The sequence below is a fragment of the Dendrobates tinctorius genome, unplaced genomic scaffold, assembly GCF_039654945.1.
Source record: "Dendrobates tinctorius isolate UK_male_01 unplaced genomic scaffold, ASM3965494v1 ptg000086l, whole genome shotgun sequence".
NCBI lineage: Eukaryota > Metazoa > Chordata > Amphibia > Anura > Dendrobatidae > Dendrobates > Dendrobates tinctorius.
The window spans coordinates 3,255,184-3,281,865 of NW_027361754.1; the positions used below are offsets into that span (position 1 = coordinate 3,255,184).

At 46.6% G+C, this 26,682-nt stretch overlaps 2 protein-coding genes across 4 annotated transcripts in view; both read left to right on the plus strand.

The window, feature by feature from the left end:
- The window catches only part of SLC37A2 (solute carrier family 37 member 2), a 32,393-nt gene extending 26,626 nt beyond the window's left edge, over positions 1–5,767 (plus strand). For 2 of the 3 annotated variants that reach the window (XM_073584896.1, XM_073584898.1), the window contains 7 exons: positions 468–516; positions 595–668; positions 784–862; positions 1,855–1,952; positions 2,036–2,100; positions 2,532–2,591; positions 5,406–5,767. In XM_073584896.1, coding sequence (XP_073440997.1) covers positions 468–516; positions 595–668; positions 784–862; positions 1,855–1,952; positions 2,036–2,100; positions 2,532–2,577 — 411 coding nt within the window. In that variant the 3' untranslated portion in view covers positions 2,578–2,591; positions 5,406–5,767. The remainder of the gene's footprint in view (positions 1–467; positions 517–594; positions 669–783; positions 863–1,854; positions 1,953–2,035; positions 2,101–2,531; positions 2,592–5,405) is intronic. The other variant, XM_073584897.1, reaches the window with a different exon arrangement.
- Positions 5,768–17,584: 11,817 nt separating this feature from the next.
- The window catches only part of PDE9A (phosphodiesterase 9A), a 58,601-nt gene continuing 49,503 nt past the window's right edge, over positions 17,585–26,682 (plus strand). The window contains exons 1-5 of the mRNA XM_073584899.1: positions 17,585–20,051; positions 22,602–22,672; positions 22,775–22,852; positions 22,967–23,010; positions 23,085–23,139. Coding sequence (XP_073441000.1) covers positions 19,989–20,051; positions 22,602–22,672; positions 22,775–22,852; positions 22,967–23,010; positions 23,085–23,139 — 311 coding nt within the window. The 5' untranslated portion in view covers positions 17,585–19,988. The remainder of the gene's footprint in view (positions 20,052–22,601; positions 22,673–22,774; positions 22,853–22,966; positions 23,011–23,084; positions 23,140–26,682) is intronic.

The following is a 26,682-nucleotide window of genomic DNA, read 5'->3' on the forward strand; positions in this document are numbered from 1 at the left end:
GCCTTCAGCCTCTGGACACTACACTGACAGACACAGCAAACCTTGCCACAGCTCGCATTGATGTGCCATCCTGGATGAGCTGCACTACCTTAGCCACTTGTGTGGGTTGTAGAGTCCGTCTCATGCTACCACTAGTGTGAAAGCACAACCAACATTCAAAAGTGACCAAAACATCAGTCAGAAAGCATTGGTACTGAGATGTGGTCTGTGGTCCCCATCTGCAGAACCACTCCTTTATTGGGGGTGTCTTGATAATTGCCAATTTCCATCTGTTGTCTATTCCATTTGCACAACAGCATGTGAAATTGATTGTCAATCAGTGTTGATTCCTAAGTAGACAGTTTGATTTCACAGAAGTCTGATTTACTTGGAGTTATATTCTGTTGTTTAAGTGTTCCCTTTATTTTTTGAGCAGTCTATTCACAGATGGTATAACTTGGGCATCTTCTGTACAATCTTTATTTTAGTTGTTCATCTACAATCAGTTTGGGCAGACGGCCGTGTCCACCACAGTCGGTAAGTTTTGTGTCACTTGTCTTCTATTTCTGCTTGCTGTCTACACTCAGTCTTACATCTCGGTGTGTCTCTCGGCAGCGATGCTCATCATATGCGGCATGTTGGTTAATGGGCCTTATTCTTTGATCACCACCGCGGTATCTGCAGATCTGGTGAGTTCTTGCGAGCAATATTTTTGCCAGAGCTGTGCTCTCGTCTGTTCCGTGTGATAGCGGCCAGAGCTGGCGGATGCATATGTGATGTATAGTCTCCTGATCTTACTTGCAGGGAACACATGAGTCTTTACATGGAAACGCTAAGGCGCTGTCCACTGTCACCGCCATCATTGACGGATCGGGGTCCATTGGTCGGTACCAGGTCCATGACCGTAATATTACATTGTATTATTACATTTTGCTGTCAAATTCAAATAAGACAATGTTCACACAAAGAGTTTCTGCAGCCAAAAATTGCCATTAACTGGATTTTTGCAACAGTTTTTTCTTTTAGGTGCTTTTTTTTATTGAAGATTACATGGGTTTTGTTCACAGGACAAATTTAAAAAGTAAATTTTATTCAAGAAAAATGCCCCAAAAATAATTTTGTAGCGTTTTGTCTCATTGCTTTGTGTGGGTGAAAAAACGCTGAAAGAATTGACTACTGCAAATTTGAAAAACACTGTAGCTCTTAAGGTACTGTCACACTTAGCGATGCACCAGCGATCCAGACCAGCGATATGACGCGGTCAGGATCGCTGGTGCATCGCTAAGTGGTCGCTAGTGAGCTGCCACACAGGCAGATCTCACCAGCGACATCGCAGGGGTCGGGGGTCACTACTTACCTGTCAGACGAGGCGATCCTGACATCCTCCCGCCCGCGTCCACGCGTCGCTCGTCTCCACAGCAGGAAGCTGACGATGAGAAACGGTCCAGGACGTTCTCGTGCGATCAGCGATAACCAGCGGGGGGGCGGTCGGAGGTAAGTATCAGACATAGCGATATCGCTAGCAATACCGCTATAACGTTACAAAAACCAGTGACGTTATAGCGATATTGCTAGCGATATCGCTTAGTGTGACAGGCCCTTTAAATTCAGTCAGGAGAAAAGAAAAACCCAAGTGTGTGCAGGAGATTTCTGCAATCTCAGAGCTTTTGTAAAAGGCAACTTATTTGCATAAGAAAGCTTGAACTTAGCCTAAGGGGTTAACTAGCATTAATAGTACGTGCAAGATTGAGATTTGTGGTTATCAGATATGGAAAGTCACCGAAATTGATTGGACAGATGATTTGTGCAGAGCAGGACAGCCTTCTGTGTTGGCAGATACTGTGCGGAGTGTGATCTTTTATTCTCCGTTACCAGGAGCTGCTCTGGGGCCGACCCTCGCTTCGGTGCTGTCATCCAAAGGCTGGAACTACGTCTTCTACATGCTGATTGCGGCCGATCTTCTGGCTTGTTTAGTAAGTTCTATCTTCCCCACGATGATCCCCGACCACTGGACATGAATTGCCCTGATATAATCTGTTGTGATCACTTCTTACAGTTCTTGGCTCGTCTCGTATACAAGGAAATTAAGAAATTGTGTCCATGTTTCCAGAAGGCCCGAGGGTGAGTGCAAGTGATACAGAAACAAAGTAAAGTGGATTTACAGATTCACCCTATAATGGACACTTCTGACCTCACTCAGACACTTTGTGTTTCAATTCCATTTGTATTTTTAAGATAAGTCTGTGAAGGCAGACATCCAGACAAACCTAAAACTGGTCACAGCTGGGAAGCAATGTGATGGAACCAGCAGGTCCTCATTGACCAGCATTCTGTTGCCTTATTGCTTGCGCGGCCATAGCCTAATCGCGCACGCGGCCCTAGCCTTCTGCGCGATCAAGTATTGCAGCACTCCATACTATTAGATGTGTCTGTGGCAAATAATCAGGTGCCCAGAGTATTGGAAATGATACAGAGGGAAGAACAGGCTGATATCTGAACGAGTGAGACTATTCCGGCATGAAATGAACATCGTCCTTCCTGTGTCTTTGTAGCAATAGTCTGACATTAAAGCACAGTAACTCCGGGACCTCCGAGTAGTTGTAACGCACATTGTGAGTATATCGTGTCCTGGAAATGTGAATCTTGCTGCAAAATTCCTGACACAGCTTCATCAGATCAGATGCAAAACTTTGCCCATCGCTTCAGTGTGTAAGATACAGAACTTAACATTTTATAATGACCCGTGAGGAGCTGATGGGTAACTGAGACTTCTGTTACTGGTCGCATAGTGCGCACAGATGGTGGGTTTTAATTTTCATGAAAGGAACAGAAAAACACCATATGACTGCACCATGTGAATACTCCTTACCCCAATCTGTATCAGTGCATTTATAGATTGACGCTCCCCAACACTGAATACAACAAGAAGGAAAATTGGTGGAATTGTGGAAATTACTGGATGGAGACGTCACTGTCACATACCCTCTTTCTCAGCACAAGATTAGGGGTTGCGCCTGCAAGGATTAATCTATCTCCTCTCACTCAGTCCAGCATTCAACTTCTGTCCTATGCTGCAATGGGAGCATAAATCACACCCCCCGACACAGACCACGCTTCATACACACTGTCACCACTCACCGAACACACAGGCAATGAGTCCCGGAAGTATTACTACTACTATCTGCCAATCACCAGGATCATACACTCTAGGACCATGGATTCTTTTAGAGCATACAAGGTTCAGACTTATTAAATTTTTAAGCTTTAATAGATAAGGTACAGTGCTTGCAATAAAAGGATATAAAAATGTGGAAATAAAAAGTGACATACAAATATTGCAAAACAGTTACAAAAATAAAAGGGAGAAACTTACAGAAATATCTAAACTTTGCAGTCTGGTATTCTGCTTCCTGATGGAGGAAGTTTAAAAATGGATCACATCAGCTTGGCTGCCCTCAAATTGTGAACAACTTTCTTTGTGTAGGGCCTAATTTATAGGTTTAGCCAGGAGATCAGATTTCTAGACCAGCCTCTCATGTTAATATTCTAATTCCTGGTTTGTGACTGGACCATGGTGACTTTACCAATGAATACATTATTTTTCTAAAGGTTCTTGTCTTAGCTTTCTTGTCCCATAGTAAAGAGAAACTGTCAGGCTGCAAATAGGTCCCATTTGGCGTCTGCCTTCAAGGCATCAGAGGTGTTAAGTGTTTCCAATTCTGTATTTTCCCAGGAAGGCATCCTGGTGTCTGAGACCAGGAAAACTGCCTTTTCTCAGGATAACATATATTCTAACCTTTGTGAACAGCTGCAGCCTAAGAACAGATGCTAATTTAATGCCATTCATACATCCATACATATACATATTTTCACTATAGTCACTCATCTGCAAATAGTGAAAAAAGTGGAAGTAAAATTTTCATAGTATTTTGATTTCTCCAGTCTGAGCCTCGTGCAGAAGTCCCGGCACCTCTGGCCTCGACCGTCTGAGGAAGGGTCTGCCTCTGAATGTACAAATCATCAGGATCCGCTGCCGGCAGCTCCTATGTGATCACCGACCAATGACGTCCCCAATGTGATTGATGGAGACAAGTCCAGAGACTCTGCAGCCATGGGAGCACGTTTAGGTCATGTAGGCAGCTATCGGTAATACCAGGAACATGTGACCTGGGGTGTTGTGTGGCAAAAATGGTTCTTGGGAGACTTTAGAGAATTAAGTGTACAGCTGAGGTGTTAAAGCTCCTGGATAGTGATGAGCGAACTTGCTCAGATAAGGTGTTGTCCGAGTATGCTCGTGTGCTAACCCAGTGACTTCAGCGTGCCCGAATAAGTCTCTGCTCCTGCATATGTTACGGCTATTGAACAGCCGCCAGACGTGCAGCCACAGGGACTTTAACATACAGTATCTTGTGAGCACGCAGAAGCCACTTAGTTAGCACTCGAGCATGCTTGGATAACCTTATCTGAGCAAGTTTGCTCAGATAAGACTGGAAAGGTCCTGCTACCTGAGATTATGCCCCCCTCCTCCCCACATAATCCTGCGAGCAGGACCGGTGTGACATTCCCTCGTGTAGGCCACTTCATGATCTCACAATACTCTCAAAGGCGGTCGTGAAGTAATGGTGGTCTGCCTCTGCAGCGATGAGTCTCACTTTTATCTTGGATGCAAGGATACCCGTAGATAATTCTGGCGACCACTTGGGTAAGACTTGTGTCCATCGGGCACATCGGGGGACCTCAATGGTCGGTGATCACACAGGAGCTGCCGGCGGTGTCTCTGGACTTGTCTCCATGGGGAACGTCATTGGTTGGTGATCACACAGGAGCTGCGGCAGAGTCTCCAGACTTGTTTCCATCGGGCACATTGGGGGACGTCATTGGTCTCTGATTACACAGGAGCTGTTATATCCTGATAATTTGTACATTCAGTGACAGAACCTTCCTCAGACAACCATTACTAACCCCAGTGACAGCAGCCGAGGCCGGAGGTGCGGGGATTTCTGCACGAGGCTCAGACTCCAGCCTGGATAAATCAAGAGGTTGTGATTTAGTTTCCATTTTTAGATCAGTGATTTTTCATCCTGTGATCTCCATCATTCTCCACTTTTCCTTCTTGGTGTTGTAACTTCAATGTTGAGGGTTGTAGTTATGTTTTTACATGGAGAGCCCCTTAGTGGTGCATATGAGAAGCAGCAGCAGCGGCTATGGATCTCTTGTTCGGATCCTGCAATGATTTTCGCTTTGGTGTCCTGGGTTTGTGCATCTACCTCAATCAGTAACTGCCTTGTGTATAAGGTGCGGTGTTGGGTTCTGTGGCCATGATTATATCTCTTCATCTGATGTGCGCATTCATTGGCCGGATGATTTTTGCATTTAACCCATAGTGGTCTGGCAGATAACTGTTCCCGCCTTGCATTTGATTTCAGGTATCGAGAGATGTGATGGTTGGATGTGCAGCGCCCTCATGTCCGCTCCTCCTGTTCGGCTGGCCGGTTCAGCTTTACTGCTGCTATTTTATGTACAGGCAAACGCTGGAAGTTTTACGTTTAGTAGTGTTTTGTCTTTTTTTTTTTTTTTAATACAGATTTTAAGGACTTTGGTGAAATGATACAAAGGCTCTGAATGCCCCTCACCCCATATTCCAGTCATGTGACTTGGGGGGCTACATTGTCACATTATTGTTTGAGCTTGTACCCAATCTATATACAATGTATATGAGACAACAATTCTCATTGAAGTTTTCAGTTGTAACATCAATGAAAATGTGAATAAAATCTCCATAAAATCATGTGCTGCAGGGACGGAGATGCCAAACTCGGACACAACACTCAGTATCTGCACTAGGCGACGTTGTATTTGTGAGGAGCCACATACAATAACAAGTTCATTACCAATAAGAAGCGATATGTGCTGGATTATCAAATATTCCGGATTACTAGAAAGGTTTAAATGATATAAAATAACAAGTAAGGATAGAGGAACACATCACAGTTGGTCTGTTACAAGCCAGAAAAAAATGGGACAAAAAAAAAAAACGAAAAGAGGCATTTTGTACAACAGGGGGGTATAACGTCGTGCCCCTCATAATGAATCTGTCACATTTTTCCGCTGCCGTAAAACAGAACTTTTCTCCCGGCATTGTCACAAGTGAATTTCTGCTGTAATTTCCAGCGGTTTTGCCGTGTAAACTGTACTGAATCTGTCGCTCAGGGAGGCCGTGCCCATTCCTCCTTAGCTCCACTCTTCATAACAAAATGACACAAAAACAACAAAAGTACCGAGAATTTGGAAGAACTGAATGTTGTTACATTTGGAAATGGCTTTAGGACGTTTTTCTGATTAATCAAAGGCAAAAGTGAGAAAGAAGCCTAAAGAGATTGAGGTTTTCCCAAGTCCGGGGGAGATATCTACAGCTTTACTGTTGTGATGATCCCGATTTCCTCTGTGCTGCTGTACTTTTACTGAAGTCCCCAATTACAGTGATGTATGTGTCCTATGCAGATTGAGCATCTTGTGCAGTCACCTGTAGATCCTGATGAACGCGGTCATGTTAGTTGTGGCCGAAGTTCCCTCTCATTAGATGAGTGATCACGGCTTCTTCCAGAGAAGTTGTGATTGAGCTGTCCAGTTACAACTTGTCTAATTGGCGTTACTGATGCTAGAAAGAATAAAGAGCCCTCAAAACTGGTCCTCTAAAAAAGAATGGAATGATGATGGAATAGATTACTGTGAACTAAGATAAAAAAAAAATTGTATTCTGCTGCATCTGAGTCATCTCCTGCCAATCTCCATAAACAGCGAAGTCGGTGTGCGCATATACTTATCCTGTATTATACTCCAGAGCTGCACTCACTATTCTGCTGGTGCAGTCGCTGTGTACATACATTACATTACTGATCCTGAGTTACATCCTACGTTATACTCTAGTGCTACACTCACTATGCTGCTTGTGCAGTCACTGTGTACATAAATTTCATTACTGATCCTGAGTTACATCCTGTATTATACTTTTGAGCTGCACTCACTATTCTCCTGGTGCAGTCACTGTATACATACATTACATATCCTGAGTTACATCCTGTATTATACTTTTGAGCTGCACTCACTATTCTGCTGGTGCAGTCACTGTGTACATACAGTACATTACTAATACAGAATTACATCCTGTATTGTACTCCAGAGATGCACTCACTATTCTGCTGATGCAGTCACTGTATACATACAGTACATTACATTACTGATCCTGAGTTAGCTCCTGTATTATACTCCAGAGCTGCACTCACTATTCTGCTGGTGTAGTCACTGTATACATACATTACATCCTGTATTGTACTCCAGAGATGCACTCACTATTCTAGTGCAGTCACTGTGTACATACATTACATTACTGATCCTGAGTTAGTTCCTGTATTATACTCCAGAGCTGCACTCACTATTCTGCTGGTGCAGTCACTGTGTATATACATTACTGATCCTGAGTTACATCCTTTATTATACTCCAGAGCTGCACTCACTATTCTGCTGGTGCAGTCACTGTGTACATACATTACAATACTGATTCTGAGTTACATCCTGTATTATACTCCAGAGCTGCACTCACTATTCTCCTGGTGCAGTCACTGTATACATACATTACATATCCTGAGTTACATCCTGTATTATACTTTTGAGCTGCACTCACTATTCTGCTGGTGCAGTCACTGTGTACATGCAGTACATTACAATACTGATCCTGAGTTACATCCTGTATTATACTTTTGAGCTGCACTCACTATTCTGCTGGCGCAGTCACTGTGTACATACATTACATTACTAATACGGAATTACATCCTGTATTGTACTCCAGAGATGCACTCACTATTCTGCTGGTGCAGTCACTGTGTACATACATTACTGATCCTGAGTTAGTTCCTGTATTATACCCCAGAGCTGCACTCACTATTCTGCTGGTGCAGTCACTGTGTACATACATTACTGATACGGAGTTACATCCTGTATTGTACTTCAGAGATGCACTCACTATTCTGCTGGTGCAGTCACTGTGTACATACATTACGTTACTGATCCTGAGTTACATCCTGTATTATGCTTTTGAGCTGCACACACTAGTCTGCTGGTGCAGTCACTGTGTACATACAGTGGGGAAAAAAAGTATTTAGTCAGTCAGCAATAGTGCAAGTTCCACCACTTAAAAAGATGAGAGGCGTCTGTAATTTACATCATAGGTAGACCTCAACTATGGGAGACAAACTGAGAAAAAAAATCCAGAAAATCACATTGTCTGTTTTTTTTTTCATTTTATTTGCATATTATGGTGGAAAATAAGTATTTGGTCAGAAACAAGCAATCAAGATTTCTGGCTCTCACAGACCTGTAACTTCTTCTTTAAGAGTCTCCTCTTTCCTCCACTCATTACCTGTAGTAATGGCACCTGTTTAAACTTGTTATCAGTATAAAAAGACACCTGTGCACACCCTCAAACAGTCTGACTCCAAACTCCACTATGGTGAAGACCAAAGAGCTGTCAAAGGACACCAGAAACAAAATTGTAGCCCTGCACCAGGCTGGGAAGACTGAATCTGCAATAGCCAACCAGCTTGGAGTGAAGAAATCAACTGTGGGAGCAATAATTAGAAAATGGAAGACATACAAGACCACTGATAATCTCCCTCGATCTGGTGCTCCACGCAAAATCCCACCCCGTGGGGTCAGAATGATCACAAGAACGGTGAGCAAAAATCCCAGAACCACGCAGGGGGACCTAGTGAATGAACTGCAGAGAGCTGGGACCAATGTAACAAGGCCTACCATAAGTAACACACTACGCCACCATGGACTCAGATCCTGCAGTGCCAGACGTGTCCCACTGCTTAAGCCTGTACATGTCCGGGCCCGTCTGAAGTTTGCTAGAGAGCATTTGGATGATCCAGAGGAGTTTTGGGAGAATGTCCTATGGTCTGATGAAACCAAACTGGAACTGTTTGGTAGAAACACAACTTGTCGTGTTTGGAGGAAAAAGAATACTGAGTTGCATCCATCAAACACCATACCTACTGTAAAGCATGGTGGTGGAAACATCATGCTTTGGGGCCGTTTCTCTGCAAAGGGGCCAGGACGACTGATCCGGGTACATGAAAGAATGAATGGGGCCATGTATCGTGAGATTTTGAGTGCAAACCTCCTTCCATCAGCAAGGGCATTGAAGATGAAACGTGGCTGGGTCTTTCAACATGACAATGATCCAAAGCACACCGCCAGGGCAACGAAGGAGTGGCTTCGTAAGAAGCATTTCAAGGTCCTGGAGTGGCCTAGCCAGTCTCCAGATCTCAACCTTATAGAAAACCTTTGGAGGGAGTTGAAAGTCCGTGTTGCCAAGCGAAAAGCCAAAAACATCACTGCTCTAGAGGAGATCTGCATGGAGGAATGGGCCAACATACCAACAACAGTGTGTGGCAACCTTGTGAAGACTTACAGAAAACGTTTGACCTCTGTCATTGCCAACAAAGGATATATCACAAAGTATTGAGATGAAATTTTGTTTCTGACCAAATACTTATTTTCCACCATAATATGCAAATAAAATGAAAAAAAAACCAATGTGATTTTCTGGATTTTTTTTTTTCTCAGTTTGTCTCCCATAGTTGAGGTCTACCTATGATGTAAATTACAGACGCCTCTCATCTTTTTAAGTGGTGGAACTTGCACTATTGCTGACTGACTAAATACTTTTTTTCCCCACTGTACATTACAGATCCTGAATTACATCCTGTATTATACTCCAGAGCTGCACTCACTATTCTGCCGGTGCAGTCACTGTGTACATACATTACATTACAGATCCTGAGTTACATCCTGTAGATCTTTTATTATAAAAACGAAAAACATAATAATAATAACAAACATAACAAGAATATCAGCCAGAAAAATAATCCACATACTGAACACTGGTCCAGCCGCTCATTCTCTTCTCTCACACATATTATACATATATACAGAATAATAACTTACACCTTCTGGTCCGGTCACCAAACAAACTAATAACAAACAATAAAATAAACAAAGGCTGACATAAATATATACATAAACCTTTTTTTTTTTAATTATATATATGAAATAACCAAACTATACAAATATATACAAGACTAAACTAAAACCCCACACTCAAGCCCACCATTCCCAACCCCCGCACTGACCTGAGAGCTGGTCCAACATCCATAGGCCAGATCAGGCAGTGCCTGTGTTTCCCCAAACACCCCAGTGTCCCATAGTCCCACAAGATAAACCCACCTCCCCCCTTTTCCCACCACCCAACCTAACACCTACACCCAAATCTAGATTCCTATATACAATATATACAAAAACAAACGATACACTACCCACAAATCACAAAGCCCAAGTTCGGCGCCTGCAGCCCTACATCACTGTATACCTATCACAAAACAAAAATCTACAGTGTCAGCGGCAGCCCACCACCAGGAAAGGAGATGACCAGACTAGGGCACACTAAAAGAAAAGCCCCTCCAGAGGAGAGCGGCCCTACGTGTGCCCAGTCTCTCATACTCCAGAGAGCGCACCTTCACCAGGTCACCAAGTATGGTCCTAAACACATCGTCCACTGGGAGGATTTTCCGTTGCGTAGATACTAAGCACCGTGCGTTCCACGTGTGATACCTAACCACTGCGCTAACTAGAAATAAGGTGCAGTGGTCCTGGCCACCAAGGTCTCTGAATGCTCCATAGGCCCATTCCGCATAGGAGAGACCGGCCAGCCGAAACCAGCCAATGGAGGCGCCAACCCTGTTGTCCACCTCGGTGTTGAAGGGACAATGAAGCAGGAAATGGTCCATGCTTTCCAGCACGGTACCACAATGCTCCCGAGGACAGTTCCTGTCCTCAGAGCTCCTACACTTCAGATTGTCTCTCACGCACAGTTTCCCATGGAAGCAGCGCCAAGCCAAGTCCCAAAACTTCGAGGGGATCCTGATAGAGTTCAAAAGATGCAAACCCACCCCAAGATCCCGACTTGGGCAATCCCTGAGCACCAGAGGCCTCTGGAAATGGGTCAACAGAACCCTATTGTCAAGGAGTTTCCTTGGCAGAGTCCTGATCTCCCACATTCCTAGACCCCACCGGCGAATTACCTTCAGATCCAAGGTAGCGTAAGCCGGAAGATGTCCATGCAGTGTGCGAAGATCCTTCACTTTCCCTCCTGTCTCCCATTCCTGGAAGAAAGGCTGAAACCATCCCCTACAGGAGAATACCCACGGAGGAGCCCTCTCTTTCCAGAGGTTTGCAATATTGATCTTAATGAAGGTATCCACAAGGAATACCACAGGGTTGACCATACCCAACCCTCCTAGTCTCCTCGTACGGTAAGTAACCTCCCTCTTGACCAGGTGCAGTCTAATCCCCCATAATAATTGGAAGAAAAAACTGTAGACCCGAGTCCAGAGAGACTCCGGCAAGATGCACACACTACCCAGATAAATCAGTAAAGGGAGCAGGTAAGTTTTGATCAGGTTTACCCTTTCCCTGAGGGTCAAAGACCAACCTTTCCATTGGTCCACCTTCTGAGTGGCGATATCTATCCTGCTGTCCCAATTTTGTTTTGGGTAATCCCCCTGGCCAAATTTGATGCCAAGGACTTTTGCAGAGACTTTGGGTCCTGGAAGGGTGTCCAGGAGATCAAAACCAGGATCTCCTCCCAGCCAGAGACTCTCACACTTATCCCGGTTGATCTTGGACCCGGATGCCTCCGAGTAGCGATCTACCTCTGACATCAGCCACCCTGCCTCCTCGTGAGAGGAAACAAAAACAGTGACATCATCGGCATAAGCCACCACCCTCAGAGTGGCTTCCGGTGCTGCCCGGTCCATCCCGGCCAACGGTCCACGCTCCACCCTCCTAAGAAGTGGGTTAATCGTAAACACGTACAGCAGCAAGCTCAAGGGACGACCCTGGCGAAAACCAGATCCAACCTCAAAAGAGCTGCCAATCCAACTGTTCACAAGCGGGAAACTCTCTGGCCCACCGTACAAGGTTTTAAGCCAATCAACAAACCCCCCCAGCAGGCCATATCTCAGAAGGACAAACCACAGGTACTCGTGATTAACTCGATCAAACGCTTTTGCTTGGTCCAGTGACAGCATGTACCCCTTCCAGTGACCAGCCCTACCCTGCTCCACCGCCTCCCGGACACCGAGCCCAGCACTAAATGTGCTGTGACCTGGAACAGAGCAATGCTGGGCCTCCGAAAGGAGTCGGGGTGCAAATTTCACCAGCCGATTAAACAGCACCTTTGCCAGAACCTTCTTGTCTGCACTGAGAAGCGCTATGGGACATCAATTCTCAATGCACGATGGGTCCTTACCCTTTGACAAGATGATCAGGGCAGACCTCATTGACTTTGGCAGAGTGCCCGAGGAAAGACACTCATTGAATACCTCAGTCAAGAGGGGAACCAAAGCGTCCTTAAAGGTCTTATAGAACTCAGATGTTAAAGGGAATCTGTCACCCCTTTTTTGAGATATATGATATCATTCAATTGTGTCACATAAGGATTCTCTTAGTACTTTTGCTTCCTCCTGACCCCGCACCTTTCATGCATAAATACCTTTTTTATATCAGTTCAGATGTATGCAAACTGCCGCTGTCCGGTCCACTGGGCGGGGCTTATTCAACTCCCCGCTCCCTGTCTTGCTCTACACATTTCTTGTGTAGAGCAAGACGGGAGGGAGCAGTTGAATAAGCCCCGCCCATCGGACCGGACCGTGACAGGTTACATACATCTGAACCGATATAAAAGTATTTATGCATGAAAGGTGCGGGGTCAGGAGGAAGCAAAAGTACTAAGAGAATCCTTATGTGACACACAATTGAATGATATCATTATATGATATCTCAAAAAAGGGGTGACATTCCCTTTAAGCCATCTGGACCGGGTGATTTTTTTTTTTGGGCAAGCCCTTCAATCGCCAACTTAACTTCCTCTTCCCTGATCATCTCTGTCAAAACGTCGAGAGGGGTCTACCCCTGGTTCGGGAACGGCTTCAGCCAGAAAAGCCGACATCCCAATCAAGTTCCCTCTTCCCCAAAAGGTGCGAGTAGCAGGAACTGACAACCTCCAGGATCCCTGATCTGGATCGCCTCAGGGACCCCATAGTGTCGACCAGTCCTGTAACCACTTTACTATTCACTGACATCTTGCAGTTTCTGTAAGGGTCAGGGGAGCGGTAGTTCCCGTAATCCCTCTCAAAAACCAAAGATGCGTGTCTATCGTACTGACACCTCATGAGCAAGATTTCACTCTGGAGATCTCGCGGCTACCTCCAGTTGAGACAAGATGCTCGAGTTTCCTCCTCAGACCCTGATACAGGCGGTACCTGTTCAGACTTCTGAGGCTTGAGAGCTGGAGGAAGAATCTCGCCACCCTTTTCTTGAACATCTCCCACCACTCTGACTTACTACTACAAAGATCCAGTAAGGGTACCTGGCTCTGAAGAAAATCCTCAAAGGACTGTCTTATATCCGCTTCTTCCAAGAGAGATGAATTGAGCCTCCAAAAGCCTCTTCCCATCCGGAGGGTCTCTAACATTCAGAGAAAACAAAAACAGTGGTTGGAGAACTCCATCTCAACAACAGACACTGCTGAAGAGACAGCTTCCTTCTTTAAATAAAACCTATCTATTCTGGACCTACAGTTACCTCTATGATAGGTGAACCCCTCGTGGCCTGGGGTGTGCCGAATGTGGACATCCACCAGGCGAGCCTCACTAGCTATACAATTAAGGGCGACGCTATAAGTCAGCTTGTCTCTGGAACCTCCTCTATCTTGGGGCCTCGTGACAGTATTGAAGTCCCCTCCAAAGACAACCTGCCGACTTGTAAAAAGGTAGGGCTTGATCCTCATAAAGAGACACTTCCGGTCCCACTTAGATTGGGGACCATAGATGCGAGTAAGCTGCAGCTCTTGTCCTTTCATGAGGACATATACTGTAAGATTAGGCACCTCCCCATTTCTAACTCAATAACCCGTCGGCATTCCACCGGTGTGGTAAAAAGGACCGCCACTCCGTTATACGGCTCGGCAGCAAGAGACCAATAGGAAGGCCCGAGTCTCCACTCCCTTTTGGCTTTGAACACATCTGCCATGTTTGGCAGTCTGGTCTCTTGCAAAAAGAAAATGTCAACTTCAACACGGCTGAGAAAATCAAAGGCCGCAAATCTGGCTGTATTTGACTTTATGCTGGCAACATTAATGGATGCCAGCGTCAACGGAGTGGGTACCGCCATCATTGGTGATTGAGTTAGATGGCTTTCTTCTTCCCACTCCCCTTTTCCTCTGCCTCAGAGGAGGAATCCTTCCCCCTCTTTAGTGACACAGAGGTGTCCATTCCCACGTGATTTTTCTTTTTGTTGTCCTTGTCTCCGGACTCCGGGCCAGTCCCTCCCTCCAAGGACCTTACATTCCCAGAAGGAGATTCGGCACCCCCTGTAAGCTCGGCCGAAGCCGGAACCTCACCCTCAGCTTCCTCCTCAGAGGAAGAGATGTTCTCAAGGGCTTGGAACCGGTTAGAAAGACCAACCAAAGGGGAGTCAGTTTTTCTTTTCTTGGGTACCTTGGTCAGAGCGGGAGATGTTTTATCTCCCTTCTTTCTCTTCTTTTTGGTGCCGAGCTTACGCTTGTCCTCTAGCCACTGCCTATTATCCTCATCCATACTTTCATAATGGGAGGACTTGGAGGCAGTGGCAGTTTCCTCCCTGTGGATCCTCCTGACCTCCTCATCCAACTCATCATCCCTCAGGGCCTCAGCAGCAAGACTGGCTTCCAGGACGGGTCACCGCAGTAGCCGGGGGCTCGCCCAGCTCCCTCTCCTGTCTGCGCTTGTCTAGATGCCTCAGCTGGGCAGGCGTCTTTTTATTGCTTTTCCTCCTTGGCCCCTCAGCTCCCTCACCCCTGCTAGTCCCTTCCCCAGCAGAATCAGCCTCACGGCTTTCTCCCACTGGGGTCACGACTGCATTAGCGAAGGAGCGAGGACATCGGCTGAATGGGTGACCTAAGTCACCACACAGGTGGCACCTAATCTCCACACAAGATGCAGCAAGATGGCAGATATCCCCACACAATGCACATTTCTGCACAATGCAGTTTGCACTGAAGTGTGTGGGGTCGCCGCACTTGTGACAGCTTCGGTTGTCCCTCGTAGAAGACCTTGATACGATCCCTACCCAGGAAGGCAGATGATGGAATGTGGGCAACCGTACCACCTAAACGCTTACGTTTTACCATAAACGTCCTGGCCCCTGACCAGATGCCATACTCATTGCGGTTTTTCTTTGGCATTTCCACCACTTCTCCATATCTGCCAAGCCACATCATGATGTCATAACAAGAAAGCGGCTCGTTACAAGTCATCACAGTCACTTTCTTGACTTGATTTTGGCGAGACACTGCCTGGATGGCAAAGTCTCGCCAGCCGGGCTCATTTTTTGCCAACTCATAATTCGACCAGAAAAGCTCAAGCCCCTCTGGCCGAACAAAGCTGACATCAAACTCAGGCTTGAAATAGGGATGTATCAAAGCGTAGATGTCAATAGCCTTGAAGCCCATCTTCAGCAGGGGCTCCACAACCTTAGACCTTGGAGGACACGCATCACTGCCCCTCCACCGAAGACGGACCACATTCCTACGCACACTACATGGCTCAGCTGTCAGAAGGGACCACACTGTGGTTCCCCCATTTTGCTCTCGGAAGGCCCCGAGGCCATGCCTCTCTATCCAGAAGGATAGATCAACCTCTCGACCCTCTACTGTTAGTAATCTCTCCAACTTCATTAGAGCCTTCAGGAGACGCCGCTGCAACAATCCGTTCCCAGAGCCCGGAGACGAGGAGGATGCCTTATTTCCCCTGGAGGTGACAGCGGCATAACTACTAATGGGTACTGCCACCACTGGGGGAGCAACCGGACCAGTGACCACATCAACACCAACAGTATCACTATTACCCACCGCCATAACATCCTCATTCTCCACCAAACCAGCAACCACACCACTAGACAAAGAAATTTCCTCATCCACACCTCCCACCACATTCTCTCCTGCTGGACCAGTGACAACAGGGGGTGACATTTTGACCTCCGCATCATCAGGCACAAGGGGCTCAGTCTCCTCCACAGAACAGGAGGAGACCTCACCCCTGGACTTACGGGTGCCCTCCGCATCATCAGTTGGTAATTTCCGTTGCTTCACTAGGCGCCGCTAATCTTTTGCCGCTGTGAGGCGTCGCCGATCCTTCATATCAAGATCTTGCTGACCAGCGGCGCCAACGCAGAACAGGATCGGAACGCCCAGCCCCGACAGCCCCTCACACTGCAGCCGCTTTTCAACTAAGTGATCAGCGGCAACAGCATTCAGGAGTGCCGAGGCTTCCGGAGCTGCCCCCGACACTGGGCCGCTCCCCCCTCACACTGAGGAGCGCACCACAGTATCGTGGCCTGACAGTATACCCGCCGCCGGGCCTCCCTCACTGTCCAGCCTCTCGGCTGATGCACCTGCTGCTACGTCCCCGCTACTACAAGCAGAGACGGAGCTCTGCGCCTCACTACCGTGCTCTGTACTCTCCCCGTGCCTTTGCACTGGATCCACAGCAGAAGCTGGGCTGGGCAACGGGGCTTATACAGCGAGCTGACCCTGCCGCTGACTCGGGGTACAGGGAGGGGGGCATACACATAGCTTACCGCTTCCTGGAGCTTTGGCTTGTTTTTCTTTACCTTTTTCTTCTGGCCCCCAGGTGCCTCCTCTGGTAAATCATCACCAAAATGGAAGTTCTGAAGGCACACTAGGGACTCCAGGAGCTTGATCTCCGCCATTAGTGCCCCTCCCTGGCCGCTGTTGTCACTGTCCTCCCCAGAGCCAGCAGAACTGCGACCAGATGCCAATGTCACCTGTCCAGCAGGGAGCTCTCTGCACGTGGCCTGCGGGTGACTTTGCCGGCTGCCAGGTGGGGGCTTTCTGCTGGTCATCATCATCATCGTCGCCATCATTATCCATCTGGCTCTCAGGCTGCAGCCCCATCTGCCTTTGCTCTCTGTTATCAGCCATTTCTCTAAATCTGTCCTCATTCATTAGTTTTTCTTTAAATGGTCCACTTTTTCTCTTAGGAATGCTTTCCTCACCTCCAGCTCATTAATATCCAGCTTTAGTTGCTTTACCTCCACTTGGATTTGGGTCTTCCTTGGTCTGGAGGCACCTGAAACTTTGGCGCTTGTGCAGCGTAGCCCCTCCCGAAGCCTCCTGATGGTCTTACTTGCCTCTCCATACTAACGGAGGTGGCTCATGACCCGGGAGGCATAGGTGGACACAGACTCGTTTGGTTTCTGCAGTCCCCAACTTTCCTCAGCGAGGTCGGCCTTACCTCCGTGAGCACTCAGCTTTCCTCCGGAAGGACCGCCATCTTGCACGCTACTAGCAGGCTTCTCCTCCATGTTCTCTGGGTCTCTGCAGACCTGGGGGAAGTAGGAGCCACATTGCTGCAACTCCTGGTGGAGCGTCTCACCCCCGATTCCTCTGATGTGCAAGCCGGTTGCTGGTTTCTTCTGTTCCCCGCCGGCCTGGTCCGGGAAACAGAAGCCTGGGACTTGGCTCCTTCACTCATCTCAGGAACCCCACTCCTCCCCGGGTAGGAGAGAGAGCAGGTCCCTGGGTGGAGGTGTTGATTCTCTGGAGCTCAGGAACACACAGCAGGATCAGTGTCGACCGCACCCACAATTAGCACAATGAGCAGCAGTTGAACAGAGCTGCACTCACTATTCTGCTGGTGCAGTCAGTGTATATATACATTACTGATCCTGAGTTACATCCTGTATTATACTCCAGAGCTGCACTCACTATTCTGCTGGTGCAGTCACTGTGTACATACATTACATTACTGATCCCGAGTTACATCCTGTATTATACTCCAGAGCTGCACTCACTATTCTGCTGGTACATACATTACATTACTGATCCTGAGTTACATCCTGTATTATACCCCAGAACTGCACTCACTATTCTGCTGGTGCAGTCACTGTGTACATACATTACATTATTGATCCCGAGTTACATACTGTATTATACTCCAGAGCTGCACTCACTATTCTGCTGGTACATACATTACATTACTGATCCTGAGTTACATCCTGTATTATTCTTCAGAGCTGCACTCACTATTCTGCTGGTGCAGTCACTGTGTACATAATTACCCTCCTCCATCCTCCCCTTGTTGTGGTGTTCGGTTTCCCCTGTGCTCAGACAATGTGTATAATGAGCTCAGGATTAGTCATTTGTTGTGGAAAAATCAGCATGTGGAGGTGTGAATGTGGCTCCTAATTGCAGTGATTGGTATTACTGATGCTGAGCAGGTGGTTTTTGGCCCAGTAAATTGATATCCTCTGTGGCATTGTTTGTGACGACCTCCTCGCTGTCAGTGGAAATAAGATGTAGGATACTGAGGGTTATAGTTTGTTGGGGAGTAACCTAGAAATGGTGACGGTCACAGCGTGCAGACCCCGGGTAGGATGTAAAATTCAGCACTTCAACGAGTCGGTGGTAGATGTAAAATGATGGACCCTCCACATAAGCGCTCACAATGTTACAGACCCACAGTGATGACTTGTTACATAGTATCTATACATATTCACATGTAGTCAGAGCTCTGTCCAGCAGGTGACATTACTGGGGACCACCATGGCTTGTTTCTTACAATCCTGGTGAAGTATGTGCCTTTTTGTCACCGCCACCCCTACTCGATGGCGTCACCCCTGGTTAAACACGGGTCTCTCCGCTGCCAAGTGTTTATACTGGAGGCATAACTTTAATAGGACAGAATTTCTTCCAATTTGTGAGAGTCATAGGGTAATGTTCCTACTTCTGCAGACCACCAGCTGGCATGGGGACTGTGGTAGATCCGGCAATGCTCCCTGGGAGAAAAGTAAGCAAATAAGCTCTTCGCCAGCTGGCTCTCTAGTGCCGCGTATTACAGACAGTTACCCTAGAAGTCAACATTGCCCTTTGGCTAATACACATTATAATGCAAGTTAAAAGGTCAGACACCGAGGTGCTCTGTGCGCATTGGGCCGCTTACACACATCGTGATTCTCGGATCGGCCGAGGGTCTAATGTCCGAAGCATTCTGATCCCTGACACATTTGGGTAAGAAGAACTATGTATGGTCCATGAGTTTTTTCCACAGCATCTGGAAGGGATTCGGTAAAGTTTCTTCCACTTTGCTGCTATTGTAATAGTGGCCGGAGAATGTGCTGCGTATCTGCTGTGTGTGAACATAAGCTTAGAGGTCAGGTAAAGTAATCATTGAAGGGGTTGTCCAGGGTACACTAGTTGTTACTTGTGTGTAGGATAGAAGATAACTTCTGTTGGGGTCCAATCATTGGGCCAAAAGGGGCATTTTTATACCCATAAGAGTGGAGCAGCAGTGCTCATGCTGGAACGTTGCTCCATTTATTTACTAGAGCCTTTAAGGCATTAAAATATGGCGATTACAAATCTGCCCAGATCACACTATAAAATTGTTGCAAATCTTGAATAACAGAGGTCGTGAATAATGTCTCATGCACTGGGATTACACAGATCATTACACGTCCAGCAGGTTCTGGTCGAATTCTGCCAGGTTTCCTATGTTTTTATTTGGCGCCTGGTCCCAGGTGTGCGCATGTGCAGAGGGCTTATTACAGGCACCTTCCCATGACAACCAGATGTATTCTGACACACGTCGGCAGTAATGACACCTTTTCTTTCTGTCCTTTTGAGTGTGGCTGCCTTTTATACTTGGCTCCTAATGATAAATGATCAAAGCCAGCGAAGCACCAGAACACAACGCACACAAATCTACAGAGACAAGAACAACAAATAACTTCCTTGTATGAGATGCTCCCAATACAGGAGGGGCAGGGACAGGAGACCTCCTAACATACCAGCCGTGCCGTCCTAGAGGTGAGACCCGAGTGGACAAGAGATGGGGTCAGCAGCCTCAGCACAGAAGACAATCTTCCTGGAGGTGGATGGAAAAGTGCAGAAGGTAAGTCCTACAGACACTGACTGAGGTGTGAAAGTGGGAAATTGCAGAACGACAGCGGGCGAGTCAGAAATGGTCACCCCATGAAAGGAAAACTCGCCAGAACAGGATCTGCGATGTCCTAATATACTTTGTTTCAATTCCTCATCGTTTCCAAGATCCCTGCTTTTGTGTCAGTGAATGGGACAATTCTGGCTTTAAATTCAGAGGCTCTTAATTTTTACAGATCTTCTAGCTCTCAAAGCTGATGGTGCTTTACAGTGTATCAGTCTAGTTTAGCGTTAGTGGTGCTACTGTTTATAACTGACTCATCATGGTAATCAAGTCCTCCGCTAGGCAGGACTAGGCTGTCAAGTTTAGTTTCCCATTACAGCAAGCAGAGATACTGATGCGGATTAGATGCTCAACCTCTCATAATTAGATGATTAACCGTTATTTACATAGGATCAAACATCCCCTAAAAATATGAACACTGTCACTGATATACAACGTATATACAGTCATGGCCGCAAGTGAAGACACCCTTGAAATTGTTCCAGCAAATAAAGTATTTCTCCCAGTACATTATTGCAATTATACGTGTTTGTTTATATCGTGTGCATTGGAACAGCACAAAAAAAAAAAAAAGGCAAGGGAGAAGTTGAATCAGTCTATGCATTGTGTGACCCACACTAAGCATGGAGAACAGAAAGAAGAGAAGAGAGCTGCCTGAGGAGTTAAGAAACAAAATTGTTGAAAAACATCAACAATCTCAAGGTTACAAGTCCATCTCCAGAAATCTTGATGTTCCCTTGATCATGATGCATAACATAATACAGAAGTTTACAACCCATGGCACTGTAGCGAATCTTCCTAGACATGGGCGGCAGAGAAAAATTGATGAAAAGTTGCAAAACAGGATAGTCCGAATGGGTAATGGACAACTCCAATCAAGTTCCAAAGAAATCTAAGGTGTCCTTCAGGCTCAGGGTGCGTTCCTGTCAGCGCCGACTATCGGTCCTCATTTGAAAGAAATTCAACGCTATGGCACGAGACCCAGGAGGACCCCACTGCTGACACAGAGACATAAAATAGCTAGACCACAGTTTGCAAAATGTATGTGAGTAAGGCAAAGTCCTTTTGGGAAAGTGTCTTGTGGACCGATGAGATCAAGATAGAGCTTTTTGGTAAAGCACATCATTTTACTGAAAACGGAATGAGGCCTATAGTCAGTTATGGGGGAGGTTCACAGATGTTATGGGGTTGTTTTGCTGCCTCTGGCACTGAGGGCCTTGACTGTGTGCAAGGCGTCATGAAATCTGAAGATTACTAAAGGATTTTGGGTGGCAAAGTAGTGTGAGAAAGCTGAGTTTGCGTCCTTGGTCATGGGTCTTCCAGCAGGACAATGACCCCAAACATACTTCAAGGGAAGCCTCCAGAAATGGATAGAAACAAAGTGCTGGAGAGTTCTAAAGAGGCAACAATGAGTCCACATGTGATCTAAATCCCATTGATCAACTGTGGAGCGATCTCTTGGGAGAAAGCCTTCATATATGAGAGATCATCCAGATGGTCATTGGTGAACTTAAAACGGGCCTGGACATGTGCTGGTGTAAGCAGAGGGACCTTGCGTGCCGTGCAGGATTTAAATCCATGACGGCATAGTGTGTTACTAACGTTAATTTGCAGAAACTGTGGTTCCAGCTCTCTTCATGTCACTGACCAGGTCCTCCCGTGCAGTCCTCGGCTGATTCCTGACCTCTCTCAGAATCTTCCTTAAGGCTGGGGTCACACTGCATTATGGCAGTCCGTTAGATGGACTGCGTTACACCGCGGCATAACATGGTGTATCGCAGACCGTTAACGCTGCCATTCCCTCCCAATATTAGGCGCATCGCTAACGCATGCCATAATCGGCATGTGCTAGCGATGTGCCGTCATTCTGTGACGGAGCCTCGGATGCGGGCTGCAGTGTCTGAGGCTCCGTCATCGCTAGCGCAGATGAAGCATCTGCGCTAGCGGTATAGCATAGCGATCGCGTTATGCTATAGCGTTAATGAAGCCCGTCAATGCTATGCATTGATCGGACTGCTTTGACCCTAGCCTTACCCCACGAAGCAAGATCCTGCATGGAGCCCCAGACTGAGGAAGATTGACAGTCATCTTGTGTTTCCTCCATTTTCTAAGGAGTAATGTTTCTCCTTGCGGAGAGCGAAATGTTAAGCCTGTCATGCCAAGGTGAGAATTTTAAGCCTTGCAATACTCCTGGGAAATTAAATATGCAAATTGTCTCTTCAGAGAGAAAGAAGACTAGAACTGTAGTGCCACCAATTGGAAGCCGCAATCCTAAGTGTCAATGTCAATTCTTTAAAAAGCCTTGCCACATGACTTCCCATATTTTATAAAAGTGTCCAAATCATTGCAAAGGGGCAAAAAGTTGCAAGTTTTTTTTTCCTTTTTGGGCAAATTCTCCTTGCTGAATGCTGTTTTACCTCTCCTTCCCTCCTTGTAACTCTCAACGTGCTGCCTACATCTTCATTTACTGTCATAATTGGTAGATTTTGCTTTTTTCAGATGGTTTTCAGCCAGCAAAGCAGCAGCAGTGACATCAAGCAGCTTCTGTGCTCCTCAGCCGGACTCCCCTGGTAAATGGTCACTAACAGAACCTCAGCAGATAAAATGTATCGTTCCCAGACCGGTCTGTACAAATACTCACATAGCGTACATTAATGTATATTTACTACCAGGCAAACGTCCATTATACTTGTGGACCAGCGGGGTACCTTGATTGCCACTGACCACACCATACCAGCCAACTCCAAGAAGTAAGTACATGTGTATTATATACATAGTATCACTACCTGGAATCTGGAAACATAATTTACATTGACCTCATATTCACACACATCTACATAGTAACTTTCTTACGCTAATTTCAGCTCTCCGTACCAGATAATCTCTCAGGAAGCATCTCCAAGAACAGGTAAGGCCCATATGATTGGCTATAGGTATAGCAGTGACATGTTTAGCTTCCAGATCTTCTCCATGTTTTTCTAGAAAAAGAAGACTTTTTCCAGACACTCTTGGCACAAGTGACAGAGGAATTCACAAGGTGGGTATGACCCACACTAGATAAGAATGTTCATCTATGAGGTCAGTAAGCATAAAATATGTATGCAGTGAGCTCCCCCTAGTCGTGACTGTATACATCTGCATGTATTGATCTCCTCCTAGTCGTGACTACATAAATTTGTATGCAATGAGCCCCACTAGTGGTGGCTCTCTAACTCTGTATGTATTGAGTTCCCTCTAGTGGAGACTGTATAAGTCTGTATGTAGTGAGCTCCCTCTAGTAGTGACTGTATAAATCTGTATGTAGTGAGTTCCATCTAGTGGTGACTGTATAAAGCTGTATTTAGTGAGCTCCCTCTAGTGGTGACTATAAATTTGTATGTAGTGTGCTCCCTCTAGTTGTGACTGTATAAATCTGTAGGTAGTGAGCTCCCTCTAGTGGTGGCTGTATAAATATATATGTAGTGAGCTCCCTCTATTGGTGACTGTATAAATCTGTACGTAGTGAGCTCTGTCTAGTAGCTGTTGTATAAATCTGTATGAAGTGAGCTGTCTCTAGTTGGTGTCTGTCTAAATCTGCGTGTAGTGAGCTCCCTCTAGTGGTGACTGTATAAATCTGTATGTAGTGAGCTCCCTCTAGTGGTGGCTGTATAAATCTGTATGTAGTGAGCTCCCTCTAGTGATGACTGTATAAATCTGTATGTAGTGAGCTGTCTCTAGTGGTGTCTGTCTAAATCTGTATGCAGTGAGTTTCACCTAGTGGTGACTGTATAAATCTGTATGTAGTGAGCTCCCTCTAGTGGCGACTGTATAAATCTGTATGTAGTGAGCTCACTCTAGCAGTGACTATACACTCCCTGACAGAAGTTATGTTGCTTATCCATGTTATGTAAATAAAAGCTTATAACCTGACGTTATATTCATTCATTGGTTGCATAAATTATTCTTTTGAAAGCTGAAACCCTCCAAAATGTGGTTTAGGTTAAGAAAATATATTGGCATTAATGCAGAAATATTGATCATTTAATGGACACAGAATAGTCAGATTTTGGCAAGACAAAAGTTTTGGCACCTGGTCATATAATGCACCCAATCCTACTTTACATCCTCACCTGTGCTCAGTAAATGATTGGTTAATTAGTGGGTGTGTATAAAAAGAAACCTAGCACCCCAGACCTTCACTTGAGCTCTGACAACATGCCAAAAATCCAGCCTGCGACCAAAGCCTGGATTATTAAGAGGCTGAAGACCAGATCCACTGCAGAGGTGGCTGGCATCTTTAATGTGTCTCAGCGTCAAGTACAAAGAATTAAAAAAAGATTAGAAGAGACTGGAGATGTGTTTGACAAGCCCAGGTCCGGCAGACCCCACAAGACAACTGCTCAGGAGGAACGTTTGTTGGTTAGAAAATCCAAAGCAAGCCCCTCTTCCACTGCAGCAGAGCTCCAACAGGTCTGGTCACCTTAAGTCCCTGTGTCAACTAGAACAGTTTGTAGGATTCTGTCTCAAAATGGCCTCCATGGTCGAATCAGTGCCCAGAAGCAAAACAAAACTAAATTAAACAAAGACAAATAAAAAAACTGTGTGGCATTTGCAAAGTCCCACAGTCTGCTAAACAGATGGATGCTGAAAAAGTGGCAGAAGGTGGATTTCTCTGATGAATCTTCAGTAGAATTACACCACAGCTGCAAATACTGCAGGAGACCTACTGGAGCCCGTATGGATCCAAAATACACCCAGAAAAGTAAAATTTGGGGGTGGAAAGATCATGGTCTAGGGTTACATTCAGTATGGGGGTGTGCGAAACATTTGCAAGGTGGAGGGCAATATCAATAGCCTAAAATATCAAGAAGTATTAGCTACCTCTTATATTTCAAATCATGTGTATTTGTACTTTGCTTCCCCGGCGTTACTCTGCATGTCTGCATTAACCCTTTGCTCCTCTCCTCCTAACTAGCAGGGATGCTGTTGTCTGTTACCGTTATGGTTGCTGCTCAGTTCCCTGCCCCGCTGCGTAGCTGTACATGCGTGCATGGCTCCTCTGCTTTGCATGACCACCCGCTGGTGCGGTCCCTGGTTGCCGCTGTGGAAAGCTATCTGTGGGTATAGGTCCTCTGCATTGTGTATGGCTTACCACATGTGTCCAGGCTTGCAGCTCTCGCCAGGTGTCCTTTGCAACGCTGATTTGTGTTTGGCTTTGCTTAGGGTGCGCGTGGCCACACCTCCCTTGCTTTTATGAGGAATGGGTGTGTGCTACAATTGCTGCTCCAGCCTATCGCTGTGAGGCAGCTGCTATAAAGTTCCCTGCCCTGTGGGGCATTGCCAGAGCTTTGCATTGAGTTCCTGACCCTAGCCGTGTGAAGTTGTGTGTTCAGCGCCTGCTCTGATTGTGATTAGTTCTGGGGGAGCTGTGTCTTGTATCTTCACCTGCTCTGGGGGCAGAAATACCCAGATTGCCCTTCCTGGAGGCTGCATATCCAGGCCTGTCCATGTTGTGTCTTGTTTTCCTGGATCTGTTTCTGCACCTGACCCTGTCTGAATTGTGTCTTGTTTCTCCGCCTGCTCTGGGGGCAGAAATACCCAGATCGCCATTCCTGGAGGCTGCATATCTAGGCCTGTCTATGTTGTGTCTTGTTTCTGGAATCATGGATCCTGGATCTGCTCTGTTACCTGACCCTGTCTGGACTGTGTCCTGTGTGATGTTCCTGAGGTCGTTCACTGTCTTGAACCCTGTGCCCAGTGACTGTGACTCTTTGCTACCTGTCTTGCTGTGATGTAACCTGGGTTCATCTAGGAAGTAGGAGTCCAGTGTGTCCACTGAGTTTCTGCTACTGTGCTCAGCTGGGGATTCGGTGCAATTCTCTGCTGGTTCCAGTCCAACCCGGCAGGGTTTGCACCAGACCGCTTGGGTTCCTCTCTAGGTCGCTGCCAGATGTCCGGAGACTGATGACCACGGCCTGATGTCCGGTGTCTTGTGACCCCCCCTACCAGATGTCCTGTGCCAGATGTCCGGAGCCTGCCGATCGCTGCCAGTGGTCCGGAGCCTGATGACTGCGGCCTGATGTCCGGAACCTGTCGATCGCTGCCAGATGGCCGGAGTCCGATGCCAGTGTGCTGATGCTCTATCTGAGATCCGAGTCCTGATGTCCTGCCTGGTGTCCTGATGCCCTGCCTGTGTCCCGATGTTCCACCAATTCCCTGAGGTCCACCCAATGATGTCCTTCTGGGATCAGTGTCTGATGTTCTCCTGCTGAGCCTGTGCTACGCCTGAGGCCTGAGAGAGAGGCCAACCTAGTATACCCGCGCCAGAGGATCCTGGACTGCATCAACCTGTGATGACTCCTGTCATCGTCTGATGTCTGTCCTTGGTATGTGTCTGATGTTCTCCTGCTAAGCCAGTGCTATGCCTGAGGCCTGAGAGGCCATCCTGATATGCCCGTGCCAGATGACCCTGGACTGCATCAACCTGTGATGATGACCCCTGCCATCGTCTGATGTCTGTCTGAGGTCAGTGTCTGATGTTCTCCTGCTGAGCCTGTGCTATGCCTGAGAAGAGAGGCTGCCATAGTATGCCCGTTCCAGA